The sequence below is a fragment of the Coturnix japonica genome, chromosome 3, assembly GCF_001577835.2.
Source record: "Coturnix japonica isolate 7356 chromosome 3, Coturnix japonica 2.1, whole genome shotgun sequence".
NCBI classification, from domain to species: domain Eukaryota; kingdom Metazoa; phylum Chordata; class Aves; order Galliformes; family Phasianidae; genus Coturnix; species Coturnix japonica.
The window spans coordinates 96,150,300-96,171,319 of record NC_029518.1 but is presented as its reverse complement, the minus strand read 5'-3'; the positions used below and the strand labels follow the sequence as shown (position 1 = coordinate 96,171,319).

At 53.1% G+C, this 21,020-nt stretch overlaps 3 protein-coding genes and 1 long non-coding RNA gene across 16 annotated transcripts in view; 1 reads left to right on the top strand and 3 right to left on the bottom strand.

The window, feature by feature from the left end:
- Window positions 1-510: 510 nt before the first annotated feature.
- Window positions 511-4,930, bottom strand: TRIM35 (tripartite motif containing 35). 2 transcript variants are annotated; one of them, XM_015859840.2, is made up of 7 exons: window positions 4,758-4,930; window positions 3,835-4,273; window positions 2,963-3,094; window positions 2,574-2,804; window positions 2,443-2,465; window positions 1,904-2,025; window positions 511-1,241 (listed from the first exon to the last, which is right to left on the bottom strand). In XM_015859840.2, the coding sequence occupies exons 1-7, from the start codon at window positions 4,847-4,849 to the stop codon at window positions 676-678; spliced, it is 1,605 nt and encodes a 534-aa protein (XP_015715326.1). In that variant the 5' UTR covers window positions 4,850-4,930; the 3' UTR covers window positions 511-675. The 2 variants fall into 2 exon arrangements, with proteins under 2 accessions (XP_015715326.1, XP_015715327.1); XM_015859841.2 differs by having other exon boundaries at window positions 2,963-3,058; window positions 4,758-4,871.
- Window positions 4,931-5,004: 74 nt separating this feature from the next.
- DRC1 (dynein regulatory complex subunit 1) lies at window positions 5,005-16,152 on the bottom strand. Of its 5 annotated transcripts, none has more exons than XM_032443648.1 (17): window positions 15,935-16,151; window positions 15,439-15,532; window positions 14,799-14,911; window positions 13,580-13,763; window positions 13,000-13,137; window positions 12,279-12,365; window positions 11,960-12,082; window positions 10,247-10,386; window positions 9,775-9,909; window positions 9,415-9,644; window positions 8,862-9,022; window positions 8,612-8,701; window positions 7,897-7,983; window positions 7,089-7,279; window positions 6,500-6,670; window positions 6,077-6,179; window positions 5,005-5,119 (listed from the first exon to the last, which is right to left on the bottom strand). In XM_032443648.1, exons 1-17 carry the CDS (start codon window positions 16,105-16,107, stop codon window positions 5,117-5,119), a joined length of 2,223 nt encoding a protein of 740 aa, XP_032299539.1. In that variant the 5' UTR covers window positions 16,108-16,151; the 3' UTR covers window positions 5,005-5,116. The 5 variants fall into 5 exon arrangements, with proteins under 5 accessions (XP_032299539.1, XP_015715324.1, XP_015715323.1 ...); XM_015859838.2 differs by having other exon boundaries at window positions 5,038-5,150; window positions 15,935-16,152; XM_015859837.2 differs by lacking the exon at window positions 5,005-5,119 and adding an exon at window positions 5,727-5,896.
- Window positions 16,153-18,133: 1,981 nt separating this feature from the next.
- On the top strand, window positions 18,134-19,476 carry LOC107312425. Its single transcript, XR_001554494.2, has 4 exons — window positions 18,134-18,243; window positions 18,549-18,730; window positions 18,877-18,974; window positions 19,221-19,476. It is a non-coding gene; the product is annotated as an uncharacterized LOC107312425 (long non-coding RNA).
- Window positions 19,468-21,020, bottom strand: part of OTOF (otoferlin) — a 59,329-nt gene continuing 57,776 nt past the window's right edge. For all 8 annotated transcript variants that reach the window (XM_032443685.1, XM_032443686.1, XM_032443687.1 and 5 more), the window contains 2 exons: window positions 20,875-20,975; window positions 19,468-20,435 (listed from right to left, as the gene is read on the bottom strand). In XM_032443685.1, the coding sequence (XP_032299576.1) occupies window positions 20,255-20,435; window positions 20,875-20,975 (282 nt within the window). In that variant the 3' untranslated portion in view covers window positions 19,468-20,254. The remainder of the gene's footprint in view (window positions 20,436-20,874; window positions 20,976-21,020) is intronic.

Below are 21,020 nucleotides of genomic sequence, written 5' to 3'. Positions count from 1 at the left end.
GTCCCCCCTTCAACACCTCCTTTTGTTTTTCTGCCAGCAGCTCTGGTTCCTAAGGAGCATCCTCTTCAAATGGTGAGAAACCATGGAAACAGCCTGTTCATGTCATCATCCTGCCAGGCGCCGCCTGGAGCACCGCGTCCCAGGGCTTGGGGACACCGGGGTGGCCTTGGCACCATGCAGGGACTTAAAGGGGAAAAGGGTTTATAATGCAAATCAAAACCCACTCTGGGTTATGGCTTTGGGGCTGTTGGTACAACATGCTTGGAGGGTACTCGGGGACAGTGGGAGGTTGCTGTTTTCCCCCTATAGTTGCACTAGAGGAGCTTTGTGTCCTCTCCATCCCACCTCTGAGTGCATGCTGCACATTGCCATCCCAGAGCTGGGGGATTTATGGGAAACCCCTTAGAAAGGGGATGAGAAGGGATGAACTCACTTTGGTATATAAGGGAGAGAAGCAGGATGGAGGCGGAGGGACGTGGGCACAGATGATGAGAAACCGTGACACCAAAATACTAGAATAGCAGTTTATTAAAGATAATAATAATAAAAAAAGAGGTAACACATACATAAATTCTCTTTTTCTGTCTTCTTCTTTTTTTCTGAGGAAAGCTGACTCTAAAAGAGCACCTGGGGAGCTCCAGGATGGAGGTAACACAGCACAGAGGGACAGCGGCCCTACACGGGGACATCCTCATGGATGCGGACACGGAGGGGACAGATACGCAACGCCTCCGGTGTGGCACCCGCTGGTGTGCCCCCTACATAGAAATAGGGGAATACAGTGCCTCCAAACTTCTCATGGAAGGTGAAGATGTGTGTCTTGCAGTCGGCGTTGTAGAAGGAGAGCTCGCCCTCGTCGCAGTCCAGCTCGACGCGGATACGCACCAGCTCCCCCAGTGCCACCACCGAGCGAGCCATGTTGGATGCCTGGCACATCTTGCTGTTCATCCCAGGAAGGCGATAGATATACCAGAACCCAGAACGTGCGTCGTGGTGGAAGGTCCAATGGATGCCACCACGCAGCTGGGCCACTCCGACCCTCCAGTTCGTGATACTACCCAGGTCCACTTCCCAGGTGTGGAAGCCGGTGGAGAACCCACGTGAGCCCAGGATGCAGGGGGCTGAGGTGAAGCGCTCGGGGTTCTCCACCAGCAGCCGGTAGCTCCCGTTGGTGACGCTGGTCAGGTCTTCAGACACCGAAAGCCAGCCTGCTGCTGAGTTGGGGTTGAAGCTGAAAGGGACTGCAAAATGGATATGCATTAGGGACGTGCGTTAGAGGCAAGAGGTGATGGCCTCAAGTTGTGCCAGGGGAGGTTCAGGTTGGATATTAGGGAATAACACTCTGAAAGAGCAGTGATGCAGTGGCACAGCTGCCCAGGGAGGTGGTGGGGTCCCTGGCGGTGTCCCAGAACCATGGGGATGTGGCACTGAGTGTGGGCAGTGGGCATGGGGGGGTGGGCAGTGGGCTGGGGTTGGACTTGGGGATCTAAGAGTAGACACAGAGGGGATGGGTCAGTGGTTGGGCTTGATGATCTTGGAGTTGTTTTCCAACCTTCATGATACTATGAGTGGGTATAGTGTGGATAGGTTGACTAGAGGACCTGAATCTCTGCATTAGGAGTGCTGAACCTGGCTTGTCTAAAGGATGAGCTTTATGGATGAGCCCCAAGCACCCATTTACCCATCATCTCCTTTCTGGTGGCTATCAAAGGCACAAACCCACCCATGCATGGAAGAATGCATCCCTCGGGGCTCCCTTTTCTGAGTACAAGCACCACAGAGCACCCCATGACTACTGAACAACCAGTGGTGTGCATGGATGCTCCATGCCCTCAGTACCATTCCCCCTGGGCTGCCTGGAACAGAGGCTGATCTCATCCTTGGACCCTTCCCAGTTCCTCACCCACGGTGATGATGTTCAGCATCTTCTTCCACACATTGTACTGCAGCGAGCCCAGGTACTTGGCGGAATCGATGAGCATCCCCAGTGGCACAGCCTCTGGCTCCTCAGCCGTGCAGGCAATCCTAGGGCAGGAGATGAGGACAGGGATGGGATGCTGGCACCCTGCTTTCCTGCAGGGGCTTCCATGGCAGCACCCCACGTCTCCTCCCAAGCTGCCTTCCCTTTGTATGAACAGAGCAGGAACTCCTGCTCCAGCTCCAAGGGCCCCCACCTTGCTCTCATCCTGGGGAGGGGGCTACTCCAAATCCCCCCACTGGGATTGGGGACATTGGGTTATCGGAACAGGGAGGTGGTGGGGTCACCATCCCTGTAGGTGTTCCAGAACCGTGGGGATGTGGTACTGAGGGACATAGTCAGTGGGTATGGTGGGGAAGAGCTAAAGGAGAGGTCTTTTCCAACCTCTATGGTTCTATGATTCTATGACATGGGGACCTGTCTGGTCTCACCAGGCAGAGGACACAGCTGAGACCAGGACTCACCTGCGCTTACGGTTCTTGTGGGTCTGAAAGAGAAGGAGACAGAAGGCATCAAACTCTGCTCCTAAGGCTTACCAACACCCCAGGCCCGATGGTGCTGTGGCTGAGCCATGGGGACCCCATCAGGACATTACCTTGAGGAAGGTATAGTCGTCCTCCTGGAGGTCAGCCTGGAGCTGTCGGGCTTCGCTGCGCACCGCCTGGCTGTTCTCCGCCAGCTGCTTCATTTTGCTCTCAATGAGGCTGTGTTTGTGCTGCTTCTCCTCCTGCAGCTGCGACAGCAGCGCCTTCTCCTCATCCCGAAGAAACTCATGTAGCTTCTCAAATTCCCTCTTGATCTGCTCCTCCAGTCGCTTGGCCTCCATCTGCCCAGTGTAAGGATGTTAAGGTTGTCCCACATGCTCAGCACCTCCACAATCCCCTCTGTGCATGTAAGTGCACATATATGCAGGGGGTTTGGGCTCATTGCCACCCTCCTAGAAGGGACTACCAGGCTGCCACCCCACCAGCACTGTCCACTCACCTTGTTGTGTTTGGAGATGGACTCGTAGGAGCGATGCACAGCCCCAAAATCCTTCACCTTGTCCTGCAGGGAGGTCTCCATGTTCTTCAGCTTGGCCTGCGGGGGGGAGACGCCCTCAGGACCCTCGCAAGCCTACATCCCCAGGTTTCAAATGCAGAAAGACAAGAGCCCCCAACCCCAGCAGGACGCGGTTAAGCAGGATCCTTGCTCCATCCATCCCTTCCCCTCCTCCTGCAGCCCAGCACTGCCCTCCTGCACCTCGGCGCAGCGCAGACCCTAAGCAGCAAAGCAGAGGTTTGTTCCATGGCAAATCCTCCCTGCTATATTTAAACCTCTTTTTTTTTTTATAACACACTGTCAAGTCGCAGCTCGCTCGGTGCTCTTTGCCCTGCGACTTTTGAAACCTGGCATCTCCCCATGGGCTGAGTCACAGCGGTTGTGTCCTGGAGCAGCGCCTGGCTCTGGCTCAGGGCTGTGCTCTGGGCTGTGCTCAGGGCTGTGCTCAGGGCTGTGCTCAGGGCTGTGCTCGGGGCCACCTCTCCCACAACCCCCCCTTCTCCTCAAGGCCAGGAGCAGCCGTGCTGCTCTAACTCAACCCAAAGCTCCGCACTCCCAACCCCGAGGTGCTGCTGCAATAACCAGCACAGCCGGATCCGGCTTGATGGCACCTCTCCAAACCCCTCCCAACCCACGGGAGCATCGCCACGCTTCCCTTTCCTGCAGGCTCTTGGTGTTGGGGTGATGATTAAGGCAGGGAGAGCATCAGCAGTGATGCCGTAGGGTTGCACCCACCCTCGTATCCCAGCCTGCACCCCAATAAACAGAGTGCTGCCTCTCTGCATGCAATCAACCCCCAAGCATTGCTCCCTCACCCTGAAATCCATCGCCGTCTCCTGCACCGGCCTCATCTTGTGCCCTTCGTGTTGCTTGGAGCCCTGGCAGGCGAAGCACGCCAGCTCCTTGTCATCCAGGCAGAACAGATTGGCTTCTTCGTGGTGCAGGGGGCAGAGGGCGGCCGGTCGGCCCTGTCGTCTCCCTTCCTCTCGGAGGATCATCTCCACCAAGTTATTAAGCGTGTGGTTGACACGGAGGTCTTCGAAGGAGGAGGTTTCCTTGCAGACGGGGCACATGTGGGGCCGGTGTTCCCAGGAGCGGCTGATGCAGCCTTTGCAGAAGTTGTGTCCGCAGCATAAAGTCACCGCCTCCTGGAAGGGTTCGTAGCAGATGGGACACAGCAGTTCTTCCTTGAAGGGGGTCGTGGAGGGTGAGAGTAAACTGGAGGACGGGGCGTTGGCTTCATTTTCCATGGCGCTGTTGGGGGTGGAAAGGCGAAAGGATCTGAGCTCCGGAGAGCAGCGACTAGAGAACAGCCCCACTCGTGATGCAAGCGGGTTTCCTGCCTGACTCACCCACAGCTCCTCCCGACCGGCACCGGCCTGAGTGACACCGCGGGGAGGGGGCAGGCAGCGGCCATGTCCAGCTCCGGTGCCCCCCTGTGCTCGGCTCCCTCCATCCCAGTGCCTCCCTGGTGCTCAGCCCCAGCGTCACCCCCGTGTCACCCCGGTGTCCAAAGCCCCATCCCGTGTCACCCCAGTGCCTGCCCGAACCCCCAGCCCTGCTGTCACCTCGGCGTCCAAACCCTCAGCCCTTGTGCCACCCCATTATCCCGCCTCTTATCCCCAGCGTCACCCCAGTATCGTGCCCTTTATCCCCGGTTCCCGATCCCGGCTCTCAGTCCCCATCCCCGTTGTCACACCGATGCGACCCTATTCTCGTTGCCATCCCCCCCCATTACCTCGCCGGGGTCGATGCGGACGGGTGGCAGCGTTTACAGCGAGCCCTACGCCGAGCCTGTCGGTGCGCACCGCGAGCAGCTGCCGGCAGCATCACGTTCGGGAAGGAATCCAGAACCGGAGGATGGAAAGGCGGTCCGATGGGCGGGCATGGGCCGGGCTGTGCTTATGGGGAGGGTTTTAAGCCCGGCCCATGGCTGCTCAATGCTTCTGTACAGCCGAGGAAAGGCGGCGATTTGGTGGCTTGGAGATAAGGAGGCACCGATCCCTCGGGGGTGGCCGTGCAAAGTGATGGGTCCCATGGTGGGGAGGAGGAGGAGGGTGAAAACAACTCAAGGGCAGCATCGTAATGGGGTTGTTTTTACTGTGGTGTGAACGTAGAGAAACTGCAGGTGCTGTGTGAAGAGAGTCAAGGCTAAAGATAAAGCTGGGCAGGAAAGCTGGGAGTGAGACATAAGCAGTGTGAATCGGAGGGGAGGGAGAGATGTAGCAGCCCTCATTGGGGTCATCCTGCTGTAGCCAATGTCAATGAGCCAATATTGGCCCTAGAAATGCAGGATTTGGGTCCATCTGGGATAATAATGGAAAGATAATTAAGGGGTGAATGGTTTGGGGGGATTCCAGGGAGAAAAAAGGAAGCAAAAGAGTGGAATAAAGTGTAAAACTAAATAGAGAAGGGCGGCTTTTCAAACACTGAGGGCTGGTGGTGATGCTGACCTGGGTCCCTGCAACAAGCTGTATGCTGGTACATAAGAAGAGGGGAATACAACAGGGTTGATATCACTATGGGGCCAGCAGGCAGGCAGTGGTGGTGAAACTCTGCCCAAGTGTAAGGCTGAGAGCTCACAAAGTGGAAAGAGGGGTCCTGGCTTGGTTATGCTGCAGGAAATTCTTGGGTTTGGACAGTGTCTGCTGCTCCCCAGTATCTTCAGAGGGAAGAACACTACTTGGAGGCTACACACACACATTGCTGGCTCAAGTTTGGGAGAGGTTTATTAGGCTCTGACAGGCTTCAGACACAGCTTCTGCCCGTGGCAGAGAAAAGCTGAGTCCTGGATCTATGCATTCATTGTGGTTCTCCAGGATGGGGCAGGTTCAGGTCCATCTGCTGCACAGGAGGGGAGAGCAGCATGCTGTTTACCTGTGGTGAAAGGCATCTTGAGCCTGACAGGGACAGTATTTAGGTGTGTGGGTACACAGTGGGGACAGCTGTGACCCAGTGCTAACCTCACTCTTCCACTGGGATCACATTGCAGGTACAGGACTGTTGGCCTAAGCACCCTCATCCCCAGGCTGCAGGTCAGGAGGACATCACACTCACCCCAGAACTGATGAACTGCTCTAGCATCAGGTTTAGCTCTGAATTCTGCTGCTGTAGGACATCTGCTTCAGCAATCAGGTTGGCCCTCCGCGTGAGGATGTTGCTGAGTAAAGAAGGCAGAGAATTAACCTGGTCCCAGGGACAGGCAAGGTGATGCCAGGAGGTCTCTGGGGTCTAAAACACCTTTGTGAAGCCCATCTGCAGGGATACAGGGAGGTGGGCAACTGTCCCTTGTCACCCTGTGCCCAGTGCCTCTCAGTCACCTACAGGACATTGCAGAGGTCCCTGCTGAGCCCCCACCCATGTAAGCAGTGGTAGCCAGGTTGGCAGACCCCTTTCCCAGCCAGTGTGCAGGGTCAGCCTGTGCCAACCCAGCCAAATCATCAGCTTACCTTGTCCCCACCATCACTGCCAGGTACTCACTGATATTCCTCCAGTGCCGCTGCCAGAGCATCCCACAGCTTCAGTGTTGGCTCTGGGATAACGTGTGTCAAGGCTTCCCAGTACTCCCCATCCTTAGAGCTGTCCCGTACTTGCAGCACTTCCTTTGGAGAACTGTCCTCCTCCTCCTCCTCCTCTTTCTCCTCTTCCTCCCTGAGAGACAGAGAACAAAGTCCTGGGGCTCAGCTCTTCATGAGGAATAGCCCCATAGCTCTCAGCTGCAGAGAGCTGTCATCGTTGTCACACAAATGAACACAACCCTGAAATGAATGGAACCAGCCTTCCTCATGGCTTTGTTTCCCACTCCAGGCTGCTGTACATCTCCTGCCTGGTTGTACCCAGCCAACCCTCACTTCAACAATGAAGCTTGAAGCTGTCATGGATGTCTTTCCCTGGTGGGACCATCCCCACCCCACTGCAACCTCATGAAGTGGCTCTCAGGACAGACAGAGCAATACAGTATCCCCCAGCCCTGCCCACACACCCCCCAAAGTCCCTTGTCCTGTTGCCTCAACCCTGTCTGTCTCTCTCCCTCCAAATGACAGCAGTTCTGTTTTGCCCTTAGTCTCACCTCAGTTTGTGAAAATCCTGCACAAAAGCTTTCAGGATCTTTAGGACGTCATCAGCATGGAGGTACACAGATGGAAGGGAGCCCAAAGGTCCCTGAGAGGATTGGAGCTCATCACTCTGGGCACTGGATGCACCACCTGCTCTGTCCTTACTCAGGTCTGTGATATCTTCTCCACCTGGGCTTCCCTGGCTCTGGAAGGAAGGTCAACAAGCTGGGCATGGTGCCTACCCACTAAATCCCCTCCCCAAGAGCCACTTTGCTCCCAAGAGCTTCCAAGCATCTGCAGCCTCATCCTCTGGCAAATGTAGGCAGCTCAGACATGAATGGATGAGCAAGAGACCCTGTTCAGCCATGGCAGAAGATGACTGCAATCCATCAACCTAATTTTTACCAACAGACTGCGCTTGCAGCTACCATAAAATGGGTCAGAGATGTTCTCCAGTTTGGAGGTCAATTAGCACTGCTTTGCTAAGTCCCTGGGTATATAATCACTAATACAAGGGACCTTGTTTAAATGTCCTGTTGAGATCAGCCCAGTTCCACCTCCTCTAGTGAATGACCTCATAGCCAGGGCCCAGGCCTGTTCCAAGCCCTTGCTGGGTTGGGGGCAGGCACTGGCCTTGATTTCCCCACACCAAGCCTTGTGGGTTTTGTCCCAAGATGCATGACCATAGAGCAACCCTGACACTGTTCATAGCATTATTCTAATGCCCCCTGCCCCATTTCTGCCTTCTCTTTATGTTCAGGAGATCTTCTGCTCCTCCTTCCACATAAGCCCTGCTCTGCTGGGCTCTCCTGGCAGTCCTACCTGGCTGAGAGCTCCTTCCCTGGCTTTGTACTTCAGGAAGAAATCCATCAGCTGGTAAAGGTCATCCTCACTGTCAATCTCAAGGGCCTGGGTAGCAAAAGAACATGGTTAGCATCGCTGAGACAACACAGGAGGGGAAGCTAAAAAAACAACAAGTATTTTACAGGAGGAAAGGGTGCTCCTCTGTCTATGGTTACACAGCGCCTGAGCAGGAGTGAGCGGTAAGAAGGTGGTTTGCATGTGATAGGTGGAGGTGTCTGTGAATGGGGGGCTTTGAGAACTGATCAGAGGAGCCGTGGGGCTTTTAATTCAGCAGCAGGATGGCCTTGAGACAAGAAGCACCTGGCAACAGTGCTTCATGCCCTCCCACAATACTCCTCTCCCCTTATGCCACAAAGTTCCACAGCTGGATCTTCCCCAGGCTTCTCAATCCTATGGCACACAGACAGTTGGCAACAGCCCTTCTCCTCTCTGATGGCCATCCTTGGGTTTTGTACCCTCTCTATGAATCACAGTTTGTTCTTCTGGCTGCCCATCACTCCTCATGTTCTCCAGACCTTTCTCCAGCCTCCTGCTCCAGACTTTCCTACTTGGTTCCCAGTTTCCAAGAGGAGAGAGGTCAAACATAGAGGCAGCTCCCCAGCAGTGGCCTGACCAGTTCAGAGCAAAGACTCAGACTATCACGACACTGCTGATGGGCCAACAGACAACTCACCGAAAAGATGGAGTCAAGCCTCAAGAGGGTGCAATCATGCTTTCCCAGCGCACGCAGAGGCCCCAGCAGCTTTCTCTCAATGAGGAAACCCTTGGCAGACACAAAGGAAGCACAGAAACAGTGAGCATCTCCATTCAGGCCCAGAACCCAGCACCCTGCAGCCAACTTGTGCCATGCTATGGCTGTGCCACCCTCCAAGGGCAGCAGCTGGGCAGCATGAGGATATTCCTCCTACTGCATCATCACGCACCGACTCATCGCTCACGAGCTCCAGGATCCTCTTGGCAGTTCTCTTGGATATATTTTGCAGAGGATTGATTGTATCCCCAGCCTTTGCTATGTTTTCTTTCCGGCCTTCTCCGCTGCCCACTTCTTCCTTCTCTTTCTTTTCCTGTGCCCCACTGGTGCTCTCTGCAAGACAGAAAAAGGGTGAGAAAAAAAGTCTTTATGCTTTGTCTGTGCTCCCCAGGTCAGTACTAGTAACATCACTGCAGCTTTCATCAGGGAAATCACGGTCATCCTGGTGACCTGGAAATTATGCCAAAAAGACCAGGATGTGAGCTGGCTCTGGGTCAGCTCATCTGGTGCTGGGAGCAATGAGCACAGCTCAGTGCTAAGATCCCCAAGGTGGCTTGGAATGAGCCAGCTCAGAGCAGGCACATACCAAACCTGACTGAACTCACACAGTCAGTCAGATCCTTTTGCAATGACAAAGACAGGAGAGACTGTGGGGGCTCTCATGGAGGAAGGTGAGGGTTACCCAGTGCCACAGAGGTGACAAGGGCACTGAGGCTGTGTCTCACCTGTCAGGACCTCTGCGGCCAATTTGCTTGCCGTCTTCTTTGCCTTGTACTGCCCGCAGGGGCCGACGTTGTTGAGGAACCAGTAATGAGGCTCTTCCCAGGGCAGTCCCAGTTGCTGGGTGTGAATGATTCGATCTGCATCGAGAGCTTTCCGCATTAACCCTTTGGCTTCCTCCTCATTCATAAGCCAGACCTTCACGAACTTGTCAGCATCACAGGCTGCAAAGTGCCTGTGTAGAGAAAGAAAGCCCATAGAAGCAGCTTTTGTGTCCATAAATGAGTCAGCCCCCCTCTGTATGTCATTCAAATGCTCTGAAGCCTCATCACAGATGGATGGCCAGGCCTCCAAACACAGCCCACCTCATCTTTCTCTGCACATCCTTGCATCGTCCGTTGATGCGCTCGCACTCAGCTACAAGACTCTGGTTCTCCTCTCTGAACTGCTTCTCTTGTTTGACCAGTTTTTTTCTCAGATTACTGAGTAAGCTGTTGAGCCTGGAGAGGGATAGCAAAGCTGGGGATTCCCAAAGAGGCACTTTAGGGCAAATCTCACATGTATGAAGGCTTTGGGAGTTGGAGCTACCCATCTGCTAGTGACCAGCACCAAGACCTGACTGAATCCCACCTAGTTGGCACAGTTTGGTCACTGCCAGATTATTCAAACTGTTCTGGGGATGGTGCTGCCCTGGACTAAACTCTCCCCCTGCCCAGGGATGGGGCAGGTCAGAGCTCAATCCTGTGCTAGTGATGGTTTCCACAAAAACAAATGGTATGTTAGGAGATGGCAGCAGGTAAAGCAGAGCCTGTTCGTTTTCCAGGGATGGTTTTTTACCGGTTGAGCTTCCTCTTTTGTTGTGCCCTGATGATGGTGTTCTCCTCATCTTGCTTCCTAAGCACCTGAAGGTTGTATTCCAGCTTCTCCTGGTTGATCAAATAGACAGCTTTCATATGCTGGATCTGCCTCTCCAGGTTCTGTCAATTCAGAAAACATGGAAAGAAGCTGTGCTGTAAGCAAAGGACACAGAGAAGCCTGACTATAACTCAGTAATGTAAGTAACTCCAAACCTGTAACTCCAAACCCAGCTTCCCAGGCACATTTCTCCCACCCTAAATGGCTCAGAAACATTTGTGAACGTTACACAATCTATATCAGCCCGAGTTATCAATATGAAGTCACAGAATCTGAACTGTCCCCTTGGAATTGCTCTATCAAGTGGACAGGGACCTTGCGACAGCAATGTTTCACCTGCTGTTTGTGTTGCAAAACCTTGCAGACACGGCTCCTAGCTTGTATTTCCCCAGGCCTCCTAGGAAAACATCATGTGGGACTGCCCTAGTTTTGGCTGAGACAGAGTGAATTTTCTCTGTAGTGTCTGGCATGGTGCCATGTTATGGATTTAGGAGGAAAAGAATTCTGATAACACATTGATGTTGTTGTTGTTGCAGAGCAGTGCTTACACAGAGCCAAGGACTTTTCTGCTTCTTGTTGCTGCCCACATGGACAGTGAGGAGAATAGGGGTTCACAAGGTGTTGGAAGGGAAAAGAACCAGGACAGTTGACCCAAAATCACTGAAGGGATATCCCATACCAAATGGCATCATGCTCAGCAACAAAAGTGGAGGGGATAAGGGAGTAGTGAGCAACTGCATTGTGCACCACTTGCTTTGTATGTTCTTTATTATTATTATCTCCCCTTCTTTTTCTGTTCTATTAAACTGTCTTTATGCCAATCACAAGTTTCACCTTTTCCTGATTCCTTCTCCCACCCCACTGAAGGGAAGTGAGTGAACAGCTGTGTGGTGCTGAGCTGCCTGCTGGGTGAAACCACAATAAGCAATGAGCCTTACTAAGTCAAATGCAAATCTGTTTGTACCATGCAGCATGGGAAACAACAAATAACAACAAGCAGGGAAGGTGTCAGCTGTGGTTGTGTCCTCTGCTTAGCCAAGGAAGCAGAAGTGGAGGCATTCAAGGCCAGGCTGGACGTGGCTCTGAGCAGTTTGGTTTGGTGGTTGGCAACCATGCACATAGCAGGGGGGCTGAAAATGGATGATCATTGTGGTCCTTTTCAGTCCAGGCCATTCTATGATTCTATGACTTCATGGCTACTAGAGAAATCATGAGCCCAGGGCTAGATGTCAGAGGCAAAAACTCAAACCTCCTAGGCCACGGACTTTTGCAAGGGAGGCAGTTAGTCTGATCTGAAATGATCTGGTGTCAAAACACTCACACTATTTGATCCTCCTACCAAACTTGACTTCTGAAGAAGCAAAACCCTCAACACTCCCAGCTGCTTCATAGATCCTAGAGCTGCTACAGACCGCTTAGAAGCCAAAGGCACATTGATACTGTGCTGTGGATCCCACTGAGAGGAGAGACTAAAAGCTCCATCATGCTGTTGGCATGGAGCTGGATTGTGCATGCTGAAGAGCTGAGGTGATCAGATACCAGACACACCATCCAGCTGCCCTCCAGAGCAATGAACAAACCAGGGTGGTCTGCTCAACTGTCACACCACATGGCACACACCAGCCCTTTCTGTACCTGCACATCATTCTCCAGATGAATCTTCATGCTGTTATACTCCTCCTCATCCCGCAGTCGCAGCTGATTCAGCTCTTTCTCAAACTCTTCTATCTTGCTCACACGGGAATGTAGGTATTCCAGCTAAGGGCAAAAGAAGAATATCATCCATCAGAGGTGACAGCTTCCTCCCATGATCACAGCTCCCTCTGCCAGCACTAAGCAAGGTCATGCATGGATTATTCCCTGGCAAAACAGGCTGAAATACCTGCCCCTCTGCCCACCATGCACCTAAACAAGCAGCCACCATCAGAGTTTATAAATCTCATGGGGACTTTACCTCTTTTGTGTTGAGGTCCTGGATGGCCTCCTCCCACTTCTTCCTGTTGTTGTCCAGCAGCTCTCGCCGTTCGTGCTCAAAAGTTTTCTGCCAAGGAGACAGAGCCATTTACCATCACAGTGGCACCTCAATTTGCCAGCCTCGTTCTAGTCCACACCAGGAGAGGACTGACAGCTGCTCCTGTCTAATGAACATACACACAGGCCTGATGTCTCCTCTCAATGGCAGAGATCTGACATTGTGAGCCCACTGGGACAGCTGTAAGTCACCCTAACCCATGAGAGCTGCTTTTGGTGGCAGCTCTGTGAATTCAATGGAAATCATTGTCTGATATTGAACCCTCGCTCAACAACACTGATTTGTGACTTTCCATGCTCTGCAGAAGGTAAGAATTATGACCAACAAGGCTCCTTCTTGGCTTTTAGCAAGACAATTAACCAGCCATGAAAGAGCAATAGCTTTCAAATGTTACCATGTTTCTCTGTGCTGAACCAAAGTCATCCACAGCATCGTATAAAGCAGCCCCTCAGCACCCAGCATCATTCAGTGCTCTTGATTGGCCAGATTTGAGCTTCATTCATCAAGACATCAGCTCTCTGCTCTGGACAGTAATCAACCCAGCTGGTGGAAAGAGGCTGAGGCCTTTTGGCAACAGATATGGAGAAGGGAACAGCTGCAGTCTTTCTCCCTGAACTCTACTTCTACCGAATGAACTGGCTACCTCAATCTGATGGATATTGTGACGGTAAGTTCGTAACATCATCCTGGTCTGCTCCTCCATTCTCTCCAAAAGCAGGTGGATGTCATCTGACTGCTTCTTAATGGTTTGCACGTATTGCTCATCTTTGTTTTTCAGCTCCTGGAGGAGGACAGCAGATGCTGAAATCAGAGAGAATGTTTTACTAGGGGATAACAGAGAATGTAGGACCCAGATCCTGCCTTTTCCAAAGGTGACAAGGACAAAAGGCCAGCAAGTCATGAGGTATTTAGGAGGAAAGGTGGGAGGAGAGACATCACCACCAAAGGTCGGTCATAGCTGGTAAGAAGATAGAGTGGAAGGTGAAACATCTGCAATAGGCCACTCCTGCTGCTGAGGGCCAAGGAACCTGCTCTGGAGAAGACTTGCTTCCCTTTAGGAAAACAATCCCCTTCTTGTCCTGGACCAACTGACACTGCATGCATCCCAGCCATGTGCTGGGGCCTCGGTGGGCCAGGGGGATGGCTGTTGCTTTAGAACAGCACCCTCCAAAGCTTGAAAACTCCAGTCCTCCCTGGTTACCTCCGCATGGCTCCCACACTACCTGCTGCAGTTCACCAATGAGCTTGTTCTTCTCATCCAGAAGCTGCGTGCACAGCTGCTGCTGTTGGTTCAGCAGCTGCCACAGATCCTGAGGGATTGTCATATCTTTGGCCAAGGCCCACTTCGAGGTGATCTCCTCAAACTTTTCAGCACTGTACTTGGCTACATTCTCCAGCTTCTCCACCCTGTGGGCAGTAGAAGAAGGTAAACCATCGCAGGGCAACAAGTGGTTCAGTGGCCTACACCACATACAAAGCCACAGGAACATTCTCCTGAATAACTTAGCTTGAAAAGTGGCATCAAGATGAGGCAGCAGGTGGGAGGTGACACAACTCCCAGCTACACAGCCCAACCCTGGAGAATCAAAGGGAGTGCTTTCCCTTTGTCACATGCAGCTGGACTGAGTTTCTCCCACACACATTCCACCACTGCCTCTCTGAAACCTTCCTTATGGGCTGTTTATGGGCTTAAAATATCCAGATCCTTATAGATAGGCTTAATAGAAAATATTCTGAGCAAGGAACTGATGCCTTGCTCCAGCCAGCCTCCCACAAACTGTTCCTACAGTGCCCTCCAAAGGCAATTAAGAGAAAGGACTCGGTGTTCCTCAACTGATCTGTGCAGGCAAGGCTGAAACAGCCAGACCCTTAGAGATCCCTCTGGTGGGGCAGGACAGGTTACCCAAGGCAGCCATAGAGAGACTGGAGAATAACTGAGGCTGGAAGAGCCTCAGAAAAACACTGGGTCCTGGTTAATGTAGGATTAACCAGGCAGAGCAGATGGTGCAGGGCCTCATTCAGGCAAGTGCTGAGTTGGAATATCCCTACATCACGATGGGCCCCCGAGCAAGCATCTAACCACCCTCACCATGAAGACATTTATATCCACTTCCTCACATCAGCACAGCCTCACATTTTTCTCAGTCCTCATACACAACTGCCTGGTGTGGGTGGCCCTGCACCTACTCATGCTATAGCTAATAACTACACTCACTGCTAAAAACACTCTGTAAAGATCCACCTGTGGCAGGTTGGACCTGGGAGCTCTTGGTGTCCTTTGGCAATTAACTGCAGTGCAACCCTAACTTTTAAGTGTATGTGGATGCTCAGAGTTAGGATGCTTTGCATGTAATGCAGCCATCTCGGGATGTGCTCAGAGAGCTGCACAAACATCTGCGTCTCTCCTTTCCAGCAGAGCAAACCCACACCACAGTCTCTTACCTCTGTTTCTTCAGCTCTGCCTGTTCTGCTCTCCTCTGTGTTTCCCTCAAGTCAGTAGCCACCTGGATTTCTGTCACCATCCGTATGCCTTCAAAGAGCAGCTTGGCCAACTTCTGTGAAGGAGATGATACACATACCTGTAAACTTCAACTCTGGAGGGAGAGATACTGGAGCTGCTCTCATGCTGTCAAGGCTCCAGATCATATCCCCACACTGTGAAACCTATGTAGACCCATAAGCTCCATCTTCTCATGTTCTAGCAGGGTTTGAGGAGCACTGGGAAGACCTCAGTGCACCCATGAATCCTCCTTCACTTGGAGAGCCCTGAAGGCCAGCAGCACAAAGAGGAACTGGCCCGTGCTCAGTGCACATTTCTGTTTTGCTTCCCCTATATTTGGACAGTGGGATATGAGTCTGGATGCACAGCTCCTATCTCAGAACCCTCCAATCCATGGGCATTTTGCTACAGGGAAATCTTGTCTTCAATCTATAGCCCATGAGTCTCCTCCCACTTGGTCCTACAGAGCTTCTGCCACTGTGTCCTTTCTCATACAGGCTGCTGGGTGACACTGAGTACTGCATGAAGCCAAATGCCTGCAGCTTAGGGATCCAAGAGGACCTTCCTGTCTTACTGTCATACCTGCCGGATTTCCTCCACCTCCTTGTGGCTGTTTCTCTCCTCTTCCACATCCTCATCCTCCTCCTTTGGTTCCTCATCTTCTCCAAGCTCTTGCCTGGGCAGCAAAGGGAAAAAAGACAGAATCATTTGCACTTCTATCTCCCTAAAGTTGCGAGATAACCTTGCAAAGCTTGTGACTCCATCCCAGCATAGAGAGAATGATTCAGCAGCCTCAATGTGCCCCGAGAAGTGCAGAAAAGAAGAGGAACTCATCCAAGAATGGTGGATTCCAGCACCATTGGCCATTCCCATTGGGATGGGGGACAGGCCTGGCCTTCATACAGTGCTGATGGGATGGGGGACAGGCCTGGCCTTCATACAGTGCTGATGGGATGGGGGACAGGCCTGGCCCATGGGGGTGTGGGTACAAGGCAGCAAAGGCAGCAAGGGCCTGGATAGGGGACAGAAGGGATCAGGCATAAGATTAGGCCTCGCAATGGCCGCCCCCTCTTCTCACCGCCGTTGGGCCTCGAGGCGGGCGGCGATGCGGAGACGGCGAGCGGCGATCCGCTCCTCGGGGCCAGGTTCGGTCGGATCCGGTTCCGAGTCCGGGTTCGGGTCCGTTTCAGGGGCCGATACCGGCTCCTTCCACCTCGACCCCGCCGATCGCTCACCCCCTTCGCGGCTCATATGCGAAAACGCGTTGCCTGGCGACGCAACTACTGCGCACGCGTAGTGGCACGGCGCTGCTGTTTTGCCTAGCAACAAGGATGCGGCGCATGCGCAGTAGCTGCGCATCCCCATAGAGACCCCATAGATCCCCATAGAGACCCCATAGACCCCATAGACCCCATAGAGACCCCATAGACCCCATAGAACCCCACAGAGACCCCATAGACCCCATAGACCCCATAGAGACCGCATAGACCCCATAGATCCCCCATAGACCCCATAGACCCCATAGATCCCCATAGAGACCGCATAGACCCCATAGATCCCCATAGAGACCGCATAGACCCCATAGATCCCCATAGATCAGACCCCAAAGATCAGTTGCCCATGGCCCGTCCAACCTGGCCTTGAACACCCAAGGACGGGCATCCACAACCTCCTGGGCAGCCTGTTCCAGGCCTAACCACTCTCCTAGTGAAGAACTTCCCCCTAACATCCAACCTAAATCTTCCCTCTTTTAACTTAAAACCATTTCCCCGTGTCCTGCTATTGTCAGCCCTTTCCAAGAGTTTACTCCCCTCCTGGCAGTAAGTTCCCTTCAGGTACTGAAAAGGCTGCAATGAGGTCACCCCGCAACCTTCTCTTCTCCAGGCTGAACAAACCCAACTCCTCAGCCTGTCCTCATGGGGAGGTGCTCAGCCCCCTGATCATCTTCCTGTCCCTCCTCTGGCCCCTTTCCAAATCTCCATGTCTTTTTGTACTGAGGCTCCACACCTGGACAAGTACTCCAAATGGGCCTCACAAGAGAAGATAGAGAGGGACGATCACCTCCCTATCCCTGCTGACCACCCTCTCCTGATGGAGCCCAGGATCCCATTTTGCTTTCCGGGCTGCCAGAGCGCACTGCTGGCTCATGTTGAGTCTCTCATCCATCCATCCCCCAGGTCCTTCTCAGCTGAGCTGCTCTCAAGGACCACTCCTCCCAGCCTGTACAGGTGCCTGGGGTTCTTCCGGCCCAAGTGCAAAACCTTGCACTTTGCCGTGTTGAACCTCATATAGGTTCACCCGAGCCCAGCTTTCCAGCCTGTCAAGGTCCTCTGCTGAGCATCTGTTCCCTCCACCGTATCGACGCGCACCACTCGACTTGGTGTCGTCAGCAAACTTGCTGAGGGTGCACTCCATTCCCTCATCGATGTTCATTAATAAAGATGTTGAAGAGCACCGGCCCAAGACAGACCCTTGGGGGACACGCCGTTACCTTTGAGGCCTCCACCTGAATAGATCCATTGACCACACCCTCTGTCTGCGGCTTTCAACCATTGCTTATCCATCTAGTTGTCCACCATCAAATCCACTTCCCTCCAATTTGGAGATGAGGATGTGGTGGGGACCATGTCAAAGGCCTTGCTCAGTCCAGGTAAATGACATTGTCGCCTTCTCTTCGTCACCAACGCCGTCACTCCATCATAGAAGGCCACAAATTAGTTAAGCAGACCTTTCCCCTGGTGAAGCATGCTGGCTGTCTCGGATGTGATCCTTCAGGACCCTGGGATGCACGCCATCTGGCCCCATAGACTTGTACTCATTCAGTCTAAGGAGGCACTCTCGGACTTGCTCTACCCTTACAGTGGGGAGGAATTTACCTCCTTGGTCCCCACATAGAGGTTTGCGGATGCAGGTCGTTGCTGCGCATGTGCAGTAGAGACGAGGGCGATTAGGAAGGGATGTACTTCAGGGTTGAGGCTGTGGGCTGCAATGGAAGAGCTCAGTCAGTGTGCAAGGACAGAGGGGTGCAGGAAGGATGGATGTTGCTTAGCAAGGAGATTTGTAAATCTCTTAACAGAAAGAGGAAGGCTACAGAGAATCTTGTGTTTATTGGATGTGGTGGGCAGTTTTACCTATCTCTTAACAGAAAGAGGAAGGCTACAGAGAATCTCATGTTTATTGGACGTGGTGGGCAGTGTTATCATGGAGGACAAGGAGAAGGCTGAGGGTTGGGTGCAGCTCGGCCCTGGGCAGCCATTGTGAATCCAAGTGATGTCACCATCACGTCACAGTCATGGCCATGATTTAGTGGGTGCTCCAGTCTCTGCCTGCAGGGCAGAGGAAGCAGCTGAGGAGCGTGGCAGTTGAGCTGGGAGAAGGAGAAACCAGGTGGGTAGGAGCGGGTGCCCTATGTTGCCCCATCCATCCATCCATCCATCCATCCATCCATCCATCCATCCATCCATCCATCCATCCATCCCCTTGAGGCTTGTCAGCCTCCCCTGGGTTCCTTGCAATGCTGGGTGTGCAGGTTGATGCAGCCAAATGGACTGGGATGAGCATGGGGAGCACAGCTTGAGAGGCCAGCATTGGGATCTATGCAATTGAGAAGTTGTTACTCTGGGAGTGGTGGGATGAGCATAAGAGGAGCCTTGTTATTAACTGTGTGTTGTGTTTTGGATGGGTCTGATCAGGAGGACTGCCACTGAGCCTGGACCCTTGAATCTCCATGAAGGTGTTCTGGCTCCTAGTCAAGTTATTCCTCATTGCTCAGCTGCAAGCGGTCATGAAAATACTGGGCTTCCACACTTTCGGGAGACAGCTCTGCTCGTCAGTTCTGATATTTGTCCTGTCCTTGCGAAGGGTGAAGCTGTGGGTAAGGAAGGAGCCCACTCCCCAGCCTTCCCACCCTCCTCCAGCATTGGGAGCCCTCCTTGGATCTTCTGGGCATTTACACCCTGGGCTGGAGGAATCTCACTGGAAGGGAGTTGTGTCCCACTAAGCCTTCCTGTGTGCACACAGAATGCTGTGAGAAGGAGCACACGGATAAGCACAACCCAGAGGGAAACTGTGCAGAGGTATATGAGGACGACAGCGAGGATTGTAGACAATCGAGAGAGGTATGTGTTATATAGGGTGGAACTGGTATCAAGGGGCCAGGCTTGAGCCAAGTGTTGTCCAAGAGATGCCCACTGCCCTGTGCTCACACCCACCACAGCTCCTTTGCCCAGAGCCCCCGTATTGGACTCCCTGGCCACCGGGCTCCTCACTATTCCCAGTATTGGCCTTCCTGCCCTGAGAATTCCAGCTCAAAGGGATCCAAAGGGAGCCCTAAGATTTCTCCCCCCTTCTTTTCTCTCTCCCAGATTGAGACAGCAGATTCTGCTCTATCAGCTGCCCCATGGCTGCAGGTTGCACGTGGTGGATAGAAGAGATTGCATCCTATGTAGGCGGTAGCAGCCCCTCTCAACACCACCAGCCCAGTAGTCACATGGACTGCACGGGCTGAGACATATCCATTTTGAGGAGTGTTGAGATAATGTATAGAGACAAGAATGGCTGTAAGGAGCAGGTCAGTGGTGAGCCCAGACTTGACAGGATAAAACACAGATCTCCTAAAAACATCTCCGAGTGTTTCTTAAGTACTGAATGAGGGTCTTACACACTTGAAGCTGAGCATGGTGGGTCATCAACAGCTGAATATTACAGAGAACTTAGACGAGAGCCCTTCCCTCCCTCCTTCCCCACTCTACACAGTCAGAAATGCCCCCAAAACTCTTGATGAGTGCAAACCCGCCAGAGAGAAGGATGGAGGGAGCTCACACTGTGCCAGAAGATGTAGCTCCCCATGAGCCTCGGGGTTGTCCAGCCAGTGCCAATGCCAGGTAAGTGGCCCTGGAGAGATGTTGGTGCTGCTGGATGCTTCCCTGGCTCTGCTAGTACCCCAGGGAGGACAGAGCGGGGTCAGCCCCTTGCAGAGCCCCCAGATTTCTTTCTCAGTATCCCCTCAGGAGCATTTGAAGAACATTCCAATGACGCCAACACCTTGGCTCTAGCTCAGCTCTTGCACTCCTCACCTCTGCAGCAGGGTGCTGAGCTCCCTGGGGGATGCCAACCGCTGCCCCAAAGGGCAAAGGGCCAAAAGACCCCGTTGTGGGTGTTCTGCAGGGGCTGGCTGGGCACTGCTGCCAGCCCAGGGGAATGATACCCAGCCTTGAGGACGGAGCTCCTCCAGCCTCATTTCTGTGTGAGTGAAGACAGGAATGCACAGATAAATGCAGAAGAGGAGGCTCAGCAGGAGTGAAATACGTCCTGAGGCTGCCAAGAGGCTGTGGGAGGAGAAGAGCATGGGGCTGGGGCAGGTGATGGTTCTGAGCTGGAGGTTGGATGCTCCTATGCTTCATGCCCCCAGGAGCTTCTTGACCATGTAGCCTGGCATGCTGTAGAGGAAGAGGGCCACCATGATGAGGAGCAACAGGGCCAGCACGATTTTGATAATGAGCCACTTGTAGCGGGTGCAGATGAGGTATTTGATGGACTTGAGAGGGTTGAGGAACCAGATGAAAGACGTGTCTGGACGGCTGCCGAGGAAGCAAACACCCATCATAAACATCACAGTCATGGAGAGGGCAGGTAGCACAGCTAGAGGACCACAGGGTGGAAAGGGAGACCAGGGGTCCATACATGGGTGACCTTTGTAAGGGGAATTAGTAGGATATGTGCCAGACAGAGCAAGGGCAGGGATGTGGGGGAGCCAGGGGGAGCTAGTGTCCTGTTGGTCAGGACCAGAGAGGAGGAGGAGGAGGTGGGAGGCCAGAAAAAGTGAGTGAAATTAAAGGCAGCTAGGCAGTGAATAGTGTACAATGGTGGGGAACCAAAGGAGAAGGCCATGCCCATAACTCCCATCCCTGTGATGTGACCCTTCTTCACCTCCCCATGCGTGGCTCCCTCCCTGAGCATGACCCAACAGCATCTCATAGGAGTCCAGGCATTTGCTGGGGAGAAGGATTTTCTGCTTACTTGGGTTTTTCCAGTGGGTCGGGCTCATTGCGGGCCAGCCCAGCGGGTGATTTCTCTGCCTCCTCTGCAGTCAGGAGGTGCAGTTCAGCCTCGACTTTCCCCTGAAGGGAGAGAAGGATGCTGTGCCCCAGGCTATGCTTCCTGCC

What these genes read in the sequence shown, in the direction of transcription:
- TRIM35 (XM_015859840.2), bottom strand. Translation starts at nt 4,849, where the DNA reads ATGCTGCCGGCAGCTGCTCGCGGTGCGCACCGACAGGCTCGGCGTAGG. An exon ending in TCCGCATCGACCCCGGCGAG is followed by an intron (nt 4,274 to 4,757) that starts GTAATGGGGGGG and finishes CACCCCCAACAG; the next exon opens with CGCCATGGAAAATGAAGCCA. An exon ending in CACAAGAACCGTAAGCGCAG is followed by an intron (nt 2,026 to 2,442) that starts GTGAGTCCTGGT and finishes CTCCTGCCCTAG; the next exon opens with GATTGCCTGCACGGCTGAGG.
- DRC1 (XM_015859837.2), bottom strand. Translation starts at nt 16,107, where the DNA reads ATGAGCCGCGAAGGGGGTGAGCGATCGGCGGGGTCGAGGTGGAAGGAG. An exon ending in ACAATATCCATCAGATTGAG is followed by an intron (nt 12,366 to 12,999) that starts GTAGCCAGTTCA and finishes TCTCCTTGGCAG; the next exon opens with AAAACTTTTGAGCACGAACG. An exon ending in AGCAGTTCATCAGTTCTGGG is followed by an intron (nt 5,897 to 6,076) that starts GTGAGTGTGATG and finishes CTTTCACCACAG; the next exon opens with GTAAACAGCATGCTGCTCTC.